We start from the raw sequence: 13,768 nt of genomic DNA on the forward strand, positions 1-13,768 counted from the left end.
CACTAAACCGGCTTCCTGAAACAGGGCCCAGAACAGGAATTTGTGTTTGTTTTATGACAAATTCTGACAGTTCTGTTAATATCGCTGAATCCAACAGCAGAGTAGTTGTAATGTGACCAACTCATCCACTGTCATTCATGGTATGCTGAAGTCAATCCAATCATATAATGTAAAGTAATGCAAACCCAAAACAATAGATTTACCACTTTTTAAACTCAGGAAGCTAAATGAAGTTTGTCTTAGAATAATATCAGTTAATAATAATCAGCTTCAATTCAAACTATTTAAATCCTGACAGACAGTTAGCATTTTAATAGGTGATTAGCAGCTATAAAGAGAAATCTCATCTTTCCCCAAACCTCACACCCAGTCAGAGCAGAGGGCTTCCCCTCTGAGACTGGTTCTGTCAGAGGTCTCTTCCTGTTCAAAGGGCGTTTTTCTTTCCTCTGTCATCAAGTTCTTGTTCATAGGGGATCTCCTGATCGATGGGGCTCTCTCCCATATTGTAGGCTAGATCTTAAAATATAAAGCAATTTGAGATGGCTATTGTGAACGCGTGCTCCATAAATATGATGAATGAGGTTCTGGCCTTCAGAAATGAATACTTAAAATTGCTTCATCATCACAGACTCATTGCATTAACTACATTTAGGCCAACCCTGCTTACATCTGCCTCCCAAAGACTTGAGCCAGGGGAAAAGAAAAAAAAAATTAGAAGTCAGATAAACAGCACTCATAATTTTCCAGACAGCTGTGTCTGTCCCACACACTGTTCAGGCCTTGGTGCAGCACCTCACCTCATCTGCAGCAGGTGGGTGGGGCAAGCACGTGCCTGAGATGACCATATTAGAGAGCTCCAAGCTCAGCGACATCATAAAGATCCAACGAGAAAACTGTGAACCTGAGCAGTTAGATCAGTCCAAAGCCCTAGCTTTTGTTTAGAGGGCTTACATGCACATATTACACTATGATGTAAACTGAAATCCCCATATTAAATATGATTAAAGACAGCTAGGAAAACACAATAAGGGTCTTTTTTAAACTCTTGTTTGCTTGAAGAATGAATAGCCTCATAAATGAGGGCATTGCCTACTACAGTCAAATGATTTTACACGCAAAGACCCTTTAACCCTGAAGAGCTTAACGTGTCCATTAGAAAGGAAGTACCTCTTCCCAACATGAAACTGCTCCCTGCCCAGTGTTTGCTCTTAAAATACAGTCAAAGCTGCCCAGTGTAGAGTGTAAACAGAAGAAGCACAAGATCCCATATGCCCATTTCCCTCGCTGGTAAAGTCCCGCTCAGTGCTTAATAAGAAGAGACGCGTGAAGCGCTCCAGTCGCCCCCGTACTCTTCATTCTGCGCCCGATAATAACCACTCCTTACTAATGGCTAGCCAACCCTGTCGGGCTAGCAGCTAGCAGCACGTTCCAGCATGGAAGTCCCAAAAGGCAAACGCCAGGCTAAAGTGCGGCAGCGGCCTCTGCAGCACTACCGAGTCTTTACATGTATGCTTGAAAGAATACTACCCCAACTACTAAGAAATGTGTATCCAAAATGTATAATTAACAAATTATACCCACCTACCTGCCATGTCGAAAGAATCCGCCACCCTCTGACTGCTTCTTCTTCGTGGTTCGTGAAGCTGCTACTTCTTCTTCGAGGGTTTAACAGTAGAATCCTTAATGTTACATTACTGCCATCTTTAGGAGTTACTTAACTCCTACAACGTCTCACCCTCCCAGATGCTCCGACACTTGCTTTAAATCAAGGCTGACTGATCTTCTGCTTGCCACTAACAAATTTAATTTTGAGGGTTTTTTTCTGATTTATAGTATAGTTTTTTAAAATGTTGTACATGTTTAGCCTCAACATTAAACGATTTATTGGTGTAGCGAAAAACAGTGAAACTTCTTGCTAGAAAACCAAGCTCACTTGCCATTGTAAAAGTACTCCCCACAGGCAGCAGCCTCTTCCAGTAAGTCAAAAACCAGGCCAGGAGCAATTTGGGGAACACAACACCCACCCGCAGTAAAAAACAAACAAACAGTCAAACAAGACTCAGTCAGTTATCTTTATTTCTCCAAGTAACCCGTTGAAACAATGAAAAAATAGTGCTTGTTGAAAATCCTCCACAGCCCAACGTGTCATGTTCTTCGTATTACTACAGTACCGTTAGTATATCACCCTCAGCTTGCATCTACACTGAATTTTGTCCGTATATAAGCGATGAGGTGGAAGATTTTTGTCAATAGCCACACACACACACACACGCGAGTCAAAATTACACAAAATGAGTCCAAACAGAGGCCATGTGAGTCGAGGCAGAGTGCTAAATGCAGGAGTTGAGGCAGATTGATGTTTTACAAATGAATGAATGACACAAAAATACACGGAGGATTTTTTTGGTAAACAGTATTAAGTACATAAAATTGATTGAAAAAGAAAACGCACTGTGGCCTGGTGAGTTTGCACTGCTGTAACAGCCACAGTCTAACACTAAGAGAACGCCTTACATTCTACAGCAACAAAGCAACTTATCAGGTTATAGCAATTCTATCAACTTGTGCATTTCAAAAAAGAACATCTGAATAAATAAGACACATTGCAGCATGTGCACAGTGTAAAACATATTTTGGTTTAAATAACCCCTCCCCACCAAGAACCCAGAGAGCTGAGTCACACATTTAAATAACATTACATTCATGTAATGAAATGTTTCTTCATCATGTCCCTAACAGCTATGAGTTAGATAATAAAGCAAGATCTAGTCTCAGACAAAGAACAGGTAACCAACAAAACATTCAGAGTGAGCACAGTGGCACATTAACACAGAGTAGCAGTACTCAGAGTCAATTACAAGCTTCAAAGGAAACAGAATGAAAAAACACTTAGCTTCAAACACTACATGACTGGCAGATCTCAGCAGCGTCGGGTGCAAGAGGTGGCTTCTAATGCAGTAATGCCCACAAATAAAAGTGGAACCTCGTTTGGGAATCTTCTTCTCGGCAGGCTGATTGGGGCAATGCCAATCAGGAGGCTTCATTCTCCTGAACAGCTTTGTCATGCAGCTCGTGAAGAATGAGAGTCAGGATTGCTTTCAGTGTTGCATACAGAGACTTGTTCTCCTCTGAGCCAGGGTCCATCTGCAAAGCAAACTGCACTGCATCATGCCCAGTAAACACTTAAGTAAACACGTTCAATAAATGCTGTTTGTTAAAGCTCACCTTAGTAAACACTTTAATGGTTTGGTTAAGAAAACTGGTCTCCAATTCTTTAGGCACTGGCAGGAGATGAGCAGCACAGTCGAGGATGCACAGCAAAGTGAGCCGGTGACCCTATCAAAAGGAAGGAGACCATACTGTATGTCACATTACAGGAGCACATAGTGCTGGGTGAGACACTGGGTGTGTCAGGATAGCAGTTAAATTGTCGCTAATCTGCGAGTGATGAATCTTAATCTTAGCAAGATTGGTTAGCAAGCTACATCCAAAAACCAAGTGCAATGTACAGACATACATATCTGCTAATACCCAATTATTCCCTGCAATGACCTTACCAGTCCGTTTATTCCATTAGAGACTATAATATAGTGGAGCGGCCCTGTTCAGTAACTGAACTAGCTGAGATGAAGCATCCTATGAATGGTGAGTTATAAAAAATCCACCATCTTGTTACTAAGGTGGAAACTATCCATAGATGTCAACACTGGTTTTTTAAAACGGCCTCTAAATTTGCTATTTAATGGCATTTTAACATCCTTTTTATTTGGCCTCTTTCTGGCTTTATTAGACAGATAAAGTGAAGACTGACAGGAAAGAGATAGTGGAAGACATGCGGCAAAGGGCCACGGGTCAGACTCAAACCCAGATCGGCCGCTCTCATCCATGCGGCATATGGTCACCTGCTCATCCAACTGAGCTAAACCGGCGCCAGTCTACATGTATTTTGTGGACTTCGAGGTGTTCAACTATGTCCCTCAGAGTATTCTGTGGAGTATTCTTCTTCAGGAGTATGGGGTGTCTGGCCCAATGTCACAGGCCTTCGGTCGTTAAACAACCATGGCAAGATCTTGGTTCACACAGCCGGTGTTCTGGAAATCCATCAACCTGGCAAACCATCCTACCCGTTGTTTCAGCGCATGCGCACAACATGAAATTAAGTGGCGAAGCGTCCTACCTTTGTGAATATCAGCTAGAAAAATACTCTGATGGGTAAAATTAAGTGCCAAACCATGCTACCTTTGTGAATGTCACCTACAAGCATACTTTAACGGGTAAAATGAAGTGGCAAACCATCCTGGCTGTATGAAAATGAGCTACAAGCATAATCTGATGAGCAAAGTTAAGTGGCAAACCGTCATACCTACTTAAACTGGTGCTGGAATTACTCTGTGACAGCACAAATGTGCATAAACTACTTACGGTAGGACGTTTTGCCAAAGTAGGATGGTTTGTCAGAACACTGGTAATAAGTCGGACTGGCTGGGGGTTGGACTCTGCCAGGGCTGCCCTTTGTCACTGATTCCGTTACTAATTTTTATGGACAGAATTTCTATGCATAGCCTCGTGGCAGAATGTTTCCACTTAGGTGGTCTCAGAAATTTGTCTCTGCTTTTCGCAGACGATGTGGTTCTAGAAGGATGACCTCCTACTCACACTGGAGTGGTTCACAGCCGGGTGTGAAGTGGCAGGAGAATCAGCACCTCCAAGCTTGAGGCAAGTCCTCAGATGGAAAAGTGTGGAGTGCTCACTCTGGGTCAGGGACAAGTTAATGCCCCAAGTCGAGGAGTTTAAGTTTCCTCAGGGTCTTGTTCACGAGTGAGAGGGAAGGGAAGAGGAGATCGATAGAAGAACTGGTGCTGCGGCTGCAGTGGTGCGGACGCTGTACCGGTCTGTCGTGGTGAAAAGAGAGTCTAAAAGTGAAGCTCTCGATTTACTTGATAATCTGCGCCCCATCCTTCACCTATGGTCACGACTCGGGAAGTGACCGAAAGTTCAAGACTCAGCAAACAGGGAGACACAACTTTGTTTGTGTTGTTGGTGCCTCGTGGAGCACGTCCAATGCAGTTATCTGAAAAATACTATGATCAGATTAGTTTGTGCTTCACTTTTGTGAGTGAAATTCCAGTAGCTTCAACCGTGTTTGTAGTTAAGTAGTTTTATGAATGCAAGTTAAGATGAACTAATTTGGCACTGTTTTTGTAGGTGTCGCCATTTGAGAGCAACAACTTAACGATTGCTTACATGTGATGGGTTTAGGGGACATCTGTAAATTGTAGCTATAATTGTAGCTATAACAAAATAACTTGAGTTACACTTGTTCCAACCAGCCTCACAATTTAAACAAGTTAGACAAACAATACATTTTCATTGTCCTCCTCACTTACTGACTTATTGACATACACCACCCAGTGGAAGTCAAATACTACTCCTGAGCCTTACTGCAGACTTTTTTGAATATCTAGTATTGATGTTAAGCAAAATTACATTATCAGCTTAATTAAAGGCATCATGGGACTAATTCTTCAAGCCCATTACTGAGTCAAAGGGTCTTGAACAGAAGGACAATAGTTCCATTAACAGACTGGGCCATTTTTTTTACAAACTTTTTTAAAACCAATTCAGAACTTTCTTTGTTGGGATTTCAAGACATTAAAAAAACGAATTAAGCCAATTTCATGCTCCATGTTTTCTTGTGTACATTTCACTACAGTAGCTTTGATTTTTCAAAGTTAAAAGAAATATTTTCTTTTAATATGCAGTGCAACCTTTCACGTCATTCAGCTGTTTAACAAAGTCTGCTATCCCTGTTTAGTTTAGACAGCAATGCTTGGAAGATATTTGACACAGTCTACCTTTTCCAGTGAATCGAGGGCATTCTGTGGGTTTACATTCCTTTCAGTGAGGGCTTTTATATCCTCACTGCTGATGACTGGATCCTTAAGCTGCTCCACCCATGACCACATCAGACTAGATAGGACCAGAGGGTCTCTCTCCTTGCACAGCCTCTCCCATGTTCCCTCTCTGGAGTTCAGCTCCATCTGCACAACACAAAACAGACTGACAATGAAATGACTGAAATGAAGTGCCAGTAAGAACACAAGTCCAGGTTCAAGTTAAACTATGTACAACAGTTTTTTTTATAAAAAAATGAGAACTAGATTAACTCAACACGCATCTCCTATGGTAACGACAGTGTGATTCTAAATACACTGCAAGACAATCTATGATACATGAGACCCAGAGCTGTCTTTTTTTGGCAAATGTAAGCTAAAACTGGTAGGTCTGCTAACACACTAAAACTACACATGGAGCAAATACCACTGTGATCTTAATCTGATTATTTAACTGAGCTGCCCATTTTTAATTTAGTTTATTAGCTAGATTCTGGGAGCACAGCTAAGCTATACCTAGCTAGCTACCTTTATCTTGCTTGCTAACATTATTACTGACAAAAATCACATGAATGGAAGTTCCTGTTTGCTAGCATGACAAAATTAGAGCAGCACAGTACAATGGTTAGCACTGGTGTCTCGAGGTCCTGGAATCTAGTCGGTCACATGTATGTATTAGCACTGTTTTGGCTAATCCTAGCATGACCTCTGTTCAAACACAAAGCAACAAGCTGTGGATGTCATTAAAAACAATTATGGTTTGAGGTCACACAGTAGACCTAGCAGTCAACACAAAGATGGGTAAGCCCAAAGCTGTAAAGACAGAGCACTCTTTTCAAAACCCTATTGGTCAAAGGTACTCTCTTCCTCCCGCTGCTAAAAATAACAGGCTAATCCTAGAAGGTTGCTAATCTATCATTCTTCCCTTATGAAGAGTCATAGATAGCTTTTCTAGCAATTGCATGAAAAGTAAATATTTAGCCAGAGCGCGTATCAACTATGAGACAGTCCAAAGTTGCACTTAAGGTGGTGCAATTTACAATTTGAGATTGTAATGTTTAGAAAATCTGGTTAAGCAGGTTGGAAATCTGGCTGGAAAGTAAGTGTAATAATCCCTGCACAAGTTAGGTGGGGCTCACCTGCCACACTGACACCTTGGAGGTGAGATCCTTGTCTGTCAGTTCCAGGGCCAGAGCTTTTGCCACCACGAGGCACCTGCTCTCTGGTGAGAACTCAGACTGGAGGGTGATGAAAGGAACCTCTGAGAAGTCATCTGCACTTCCACCCACTGACACATTCTCCTTACCAGCTACCAGTTTGCTCTTGACTGCTAAGGCAGGCAGTGTGGCATTGCAGTGGGATCTTCTACTGTCCTCAGAGAAATCTAAAGGCAAACTCTGATGGCCTTCACGGAGCGGTCTTTTTAAAATGGGAGATCCAAGGTCTTCCTTTGTTTCTATACTGGAGTTCTGATTGTTCTTAAAAATGTTCTGAGTAGAGAGGTTGCAAAATCTGGAAGGGTTACAGGCAGTAAGGCTGCTGTGAGACAAGGAATGTTTGATCAGGCAGTTGATTGGTTGGTTGTTCTTCAGATTTCCTAAAGGATGCTGGCATTGCCCCAGCTTGTGAAGAACAGAATCGCTGTAGCTCCTGTTTTCGCACAGAGAAGATCGCTGGGGGCTCTCTCCATTCTGCTGCCTCCACAAGGGGTCAAGCTCATTGTCACTAATTAGAGGCTGATCGTTAGCAAGTCTAGGCTGTATCAGTGCTGGACTAAGAGGATGGGATGAACTACATAGAAGGGGAATCCCTTTCCCTTTCATTTCCTTCCCAAGCTGTTGAAGGGCCTGCTGGGACACCGTCTTCTCTACCTCAGCCGTGAGGTCGGGAATCTCCAACCATTCCTCCTCAATCACCACCTGTCTGTTGGCTGCGATGTCAATTAGCAGCCTGCACACCAGCTGGACAATCTTTGGCACGTTCTTCATCTGCCGAGCCTCGTAGCCATGTAGCAGGTGTCGTTGACGGGTGAGATACTGGGACAAAGTAACGGCACCTGCTTTGGGTTCAGCGCAGGAGAAGACACTTCGAAGAGGAACCAGGAACTGGGCAAACTCCCTGACACAGAGAAGCTGGCCTCTGGTTTGGATGGAGTTGGGTCTTTTGGCTCGCACAAACAGGATGGCTTGGTCAGCGTTCATACGAGTTGTAAAGACCAAATAACAAGCCAACAACACACCTGAATGATGCAAAATACAAATTAAAAAACTGATATATTTATAAAGTACAAATGCAGATTTGAGCGATTCCAGACTGCTCGTGTTGCAAACCTGTTCTTCCAAGGCCAGCATGGCAGTGGACAGCCATCTTCCCTTCTTGGACAGCAAATGACATGACTTTTACCATGTCAAGGATTGTAGTCAGAGATGCCACACCATAATCTTTCCATCCAAAATTGTAATAATATACTGAAAGATAAAAAGCCAGAGATTAGAATCAAAAGGAGTTTTTAAATTGTTTGTGCAGTACATGGTCACAAACATCCATCCATCTTCTTCTGCTTATCCAGAGCCAGGTCACGGGGGCACCAGCCTAAGCAGAGAAGCCCAGACCTCCCTCTCCCCACTCACCTCCTCTAGCTTGTCCGGAGCAACACCAAGGTGTTCCCAGACCAGCCGAGAGATGCAAACATTGCACCCTAAATCAGTTAAGATAATCTAATAAACAAGAGCAGCAATGACAAGTTGGTGGTAGTTTTACTTGTTTTTTCCTTCCCTCCAAAACTAGCTTACTAATTAAACAAGGTCTCAGTCCCACAGGCCTAGAGATTAGCCAGCAATCCCCTGGCAATTTCTGGTCTCCAGGAAGAAATGTGAATTCTCTGACTGGTTCTTAAGTGGTTGCTGGAGGTTTCCTGGACTTCCTAGTAGGTACTGCACCAAAAACCTTGTGATTGCTTTGGTTGCTAGCAGACTACTGTCGTCACCATGAGTCGCAACAAAGCCACTGACTTGTCTGCAAACGCAATTTTCTCTCCGAGCAGTAGTGAAACAGTATGACAAACAAAAAACAGAGAATGTTCACCTTCAAAGTAAAGTATTGCACCACTGCAACCAATACATTTTAAAAGGTGCATATTTTACTTTGAAGTTGAGTGGTCGCCATTTCCAGTTTGTGCTACACTCACACTACCACTTGGTAGTTTGTGAGTGTTTGCAAGGTAGTAGGCATCTTCCATTCAAATTATCGGAAAACAAGATCCAGCACTGTAAACCTCTTCCAGCAACCTCCAGGCACCATTCACAGAATACACACCCTAGCAACTGTTGGTTATCAGAGGGGTCACAGCCTGGTCTTCAGATTTGTGTGAATGGGACTTCAACAATCCATTTCCCAGCAACTGCCAGCAACTGTCAACTGCTCGAGAAACAGAAATTTTTCTCTTACAACTAGTGGTTCCCAAGTATTTACCAACTGGTCTCCAGTCTAGTGTGACTGGCGCAGTCAGCCAGGTTCAATAATAGAGTTGTAAAACATACAACTTGAAGTAACTTGGAATAAATCAATCTTGTGCATGAATAAGATTGTAAGTGTTATAAACAGCAATGTATTATAGAAATTATTTTTTAGATGAATAAATTATTTTGTTACTTGTGTTTAGGATAAATATAATTAGTTCTGAATAACTTCCTCAGTCATTGTTGCATTTTCTGCACCAAAGCAGAGCGTGATTTTTCCCTAACATTCCTCCAGCGCTACCTGGGTTGAAGCGTAAACTCTAAAAGCGGAATGCTGTAATAGTTTTGACACCTTTTTCAGGAAATGTCTTGAGTGGACATGTTTGACCATAAACATGGTTGGCACAAACTTCAATCACTTGAGCTGATTTTGCAACCACAAGACATGGGCATCTTGAAGGCATTGAACCAATTATGAACTGCTCTGTATATCAGCGTTTTAGACTGTGTCCCGAGAATTCAAGTGTTGCAATGGCCCAGTCAAAGTCCACACCAGAACCCAATTGAGACGCTGCAATAAGACATGAAGAAAGCCACATATAAAGCAATGCCTGCAAACCACAATGAACTGAAGCAATGTTGTAAAGAAAAGTGAGCTAAAAAAAAAGACATGAAAGACTAATGAAGCCCTACACGAAACTATTACTGTTGGTAAAGGTGTTTCTAAGCTACTGATTCATGGTGTACTCAAGTTTGTCAACCACTGCTTCAGCTTTTGTGCTTGGGTTTTGTTAAATAAATATTGACAGTGTAATACAGTTTTGTAATACATTAAGCACATTTTATTACCCCAAGATCAAACTGTGTTTCCTCGAAAATATACTTACTGCTACCATTTAAATTCAAATCCCAGAATAATGTGTTGTTAGAGGATCAATCCATTCGATGGAAAGGCTCCCCTTCCATTATTATTTGGTTAAATACAAACCACTGATTAAAGCTTGGTGGATTTTTAATAACTTGTTGAACTTGAACTAGTTGTTGCTGAAAAGCGATTCAAAACACATAAAGGAGCCTTAGTCTTACACTGAATGATGCAAATTTTCTATACAAAATACAGGAACTATCAATCATTTTAGAAACACACCTCAAAGACTAGTTTACAGCCGCCACTTCCAACATCTCTGTAAAGATCTTTGACACAAAAGGAAAATGTTAACATGATACGTGATCAGTTGATTAACAGACTCACACGATTGTTGCTTTGGCACTTTTCATAAGATTTGCTTCTCAAGGAGTGAAAAACGTTGCACGACAAAGACCAATATTAAGATTAAAGCCAAGGGTTTAGACTTGAGACTTTTTACAGACTGTCAAATAAAACATTGGGGTACGCAAAATGCACGTTTTGATGAGGTGACATTGTCAGAATCCCAGGAGAGCCTATTAGGAAGAAGGAGGAATGAAATAAATCCCCTTGCAATTACTTGGTTACTAGGGACTGCATGTAGGCAAAACACAACACAGATGGTACTGAGGGAAATGTTAAATCTACCTTAGCCTGTCACCTGCTCCACTAACTGCATACCTTGTACCATAACTCAGGCTCAAGAAAACTAAATGTATACTTTTTCCATTATTACTATCTGGTCACATGATCTTCTATGTTAAGAATGGTCTCCCCTCTTAAGAATCTACAAATCTACCTAATCAGGGCCGAACCATTGATTCATTAAGAAAAACCCCACACTTTTCATTCTACATCCTCACAACGTTTTCAATAGCTGTTGGTGCCAAGTACATCTGCTGTTAGGGCCACTTCCAGAAGGATCCAATCAAAAAGCTACTGATACACAAGTCAGTGGTGTATGAGAAACAGCTCTTTAAAAGACGGACAGTTTAAACAGAACCAGGAGTATATTTAGCTGTCAGTGACACAATAACAGTGTAATGTTGCAATAGTCTATCTGAACACTGCAGCTCAGGAGGCAGAACAGGTCACCTACTAATCAGAAGGTTGGTGGTTCAATTCCTTTCTGCTCCAGTCTGCATGCCAAATATCCTTGGGCTAGACACTAACGCCAAGCTGCTCTTCGATGCATCCGTTGGACTGTGAATGTTAGACTGAAAGCACTTACACAGAAAAAAGTGCAAATGGGCGATAAAAGCTCTAATTAAGAACCAGTCTATTTACCACATCTTGAGCCACCCCTTGAAGGTGCAGCAACTTATTAAAATGAGAACAAACAGTATTAGTATCATATTGAAATACAGTATATATTTATTTATTAGGGCTGCAGCTAACAATAATTTTAGTTATCGAGTAATCTATCAATTAATCAGATAAGAAATACTTTTGTCTTATTAATAAAAAGGTCTACCAGAATTAACTTCTCTTTGGCTTCCATTCTAGAAATTGATTGACTGCGTACAACATCATAAAAAAACCAAACCGTCTCAGTAACCGCTCCGCCTCTTCGTTCTTGTGTAAACTGTGCCAGCGTCATCGTCACTGCTGCCTTTGGGTCTTTGTTTCAAACTGGTCCCTGAGTGGGCTTAACGTAGGGGGGGGGATATGGCCTGAAATCCATATCGCAGTATAATCTGAAACATGTGCGGTAACAATATATATCTCGATATATTCTTTTCTTGTGTATACCATATTTTCCGCACTATAAGGCGCAGTTAAAATCCTTTAATTTTCTCAAAAATCGACAGTGCGCCTTATTTATGAATTCTGGTTGTGCTTACTGACCTTCAAACCCATTTTATGTGGTACACGACGCTCAAAATACGATTTTGGTAAGCTACAAAGCCACACTGCTTGATGGATTGTCGGAGCATTATGGCTACCATAGTCAGGAGCCTTGCGGAGGAATCTGGGTCCAAAACTCCGTACGCTTCAGGTCCCAAAGTCAAACGAACACTGTGGCATCACTGAGATTTAAAAACTGTCTAAATTCACTAGCTACACAGCTATGTTAGCATAATATAACCACAGTGAAGCTGGAGGATGAACACTAACTTTTTTCCACTCGATGAAAGTTAACGTGAGGGTTCCCGATGGGACAAATGCAATCGCATGGCAGGATGCTGTAAATGGATCAAACTTCAGTCAGGAGAACAACTGAGAAATCCAGTTAGTTAGTCATTAATATACTGCAACAACGTGGGAATAGAGAAGCTGCGAGAGAAGAGGAAGTGCAGTTTTTGGCTTTTCTCATATTCCAAAACGTGTTTCGTCTCATCGCTATTACTGTCGCACGGCATAATTTGCAGATGATATTGTTTGCAGCTGCTGCTGCGATGCTTTCGACCGAAAAAGGCGAAGCTTGATGTCACCATCAACATGCGCTATCGTGATAGTGTCAAAATCTCTACCATTGGCCAAATTCATATCGTTTCTACCGTATACCGTTTATACCGCCCACCCCTAACTTCATGTCAGACTTCTTGCCCACACGCTGCTCCTAAATACGTTTGTATTGCAGGTCTGTTTTTAGCTAATAAAACACTGGCGTTTACACCGTCTAACACATCAACACGCTACAGAGCCGTGCACTAAACAACACATGAAAGCACAGACCTTGTCTCAAGGTTTTTTTTATAATGGAATCATTCAAATTACTCGAAGAATCGTTGCAGCCCAAAGGCAAAAACAAAGTCTGAACAATTCTGAGCTTGAAAGGCCTTTAACACATCGGGCCAATCCACGACTGATAGTGATCCGCTGTGTGTTTTTCTATCCAGTTACGCTTTTACTGCATTGGCAGGTCTTTGGAATCACTGTCATGTTGAAAAATAAAGCTGTTGCCAATCAGACACTTTTGCATGGTGGATCAAAATATGACTGTAGTCTTCTACATTCATTTTGATCCCCAACACCACAGGCTAAATTGCAGCCCCAAAACCATGACTGAGCCTCCACCGTGCTTTAGATGGCTGTAGATAATCATTGTTATACCTTCGTCCTGACCTCCTCTGTCTGGTGACAATCATTTCAAACAAAGATTTCCATTTTTGGCATGTTTTAACCTCAACTTGTGCCATTCCATAAAATGACTTCTTGAAAAAAAACATGGCTACCATGTACCTAAACATTAAAGTTTAAAAAAGATTATTTCTTTGCCAAGTTGTCTTATATGTGTAGACACAACACACATCCCTTGAGTTTGGTGGCTTTTTATGCTTGAAAAATTGATTCAACTCAATTCAATTTTATTTATATAATGTAGCACCAAATCACAACAACAGTTGCCTTAAGGTGCTTTATATTGTAAGGTAAAGCCCGTACAATAATACAAAGTTAACGTTCATAAGTCAGTGTTGAGTGGCTTAACAAATAAATGATGAGGTACAAGTAGAGCAGGGCGATATGGCCAAAAATATTTATCACGATATATATTTGAAAATTTG

The 13,768-nt window shown here is 41.5% G+C and overlaps 1 protein-coding gene across 1 annotated transcript in view; it reads right to left on the reverse strand.

The window, feature by feature from the left end:
• Positions 1 to 2,064: 2,064 nt before the first annotated feature.
• The window catches only part of ptpdc1a (protein tyrosine phosphatase domain containing 1a), a 25,163-nt gene continuing 13,459 nt past the window's right edge, over positions 2,065 to 13,768 (reverse strand). The window contains exons 6-10 of the mRNA XM_005726706.2: positions 8,225 to 8,362; positions 7,034 to 8,133; positions 5,856 to 6,041; positions 3,226 to 3,336; positions 2,065 to 3,144 (exon numbers count right to left, since the gene is read on the reverse strand). Of these exons, the coding sequence (XP_005726763.1) occupies positions 3,031 to 3,144; positions 3,226 to 3,336; positions 5,856 to 6,041; positions 7,034 to 8,133; positions 8,225 to 8,362 (1,649 nt within the window). The 3' untranslated portion in view covers positions 2,065 to 3,030. The remainder of the gene's footprint in view (positions 3,145 to 3,225; positions 3,337 to 5,855; positions 6,042 to 7,033; positions 8,134 to 8,224; positions 8,363 to 13,768) is intronic.

This window comes from Pundamilia nyererei, unplaced genomic scaffold, assembly GCF_000239375.1.
Source record: "Pundamilia nyererei isolate P.nyererei 1_Seehausen unplaced genomic scaffold, PunNye1.0 scaffold00021, whole genome shotgun sequence".
Classification (NCBI taxonomy): Eukaryota; Metazoa; Chordata; class Actinopteri; order Cichliformes; family Cichlidae; genus Pundamilia; species Pundamilia nyererei.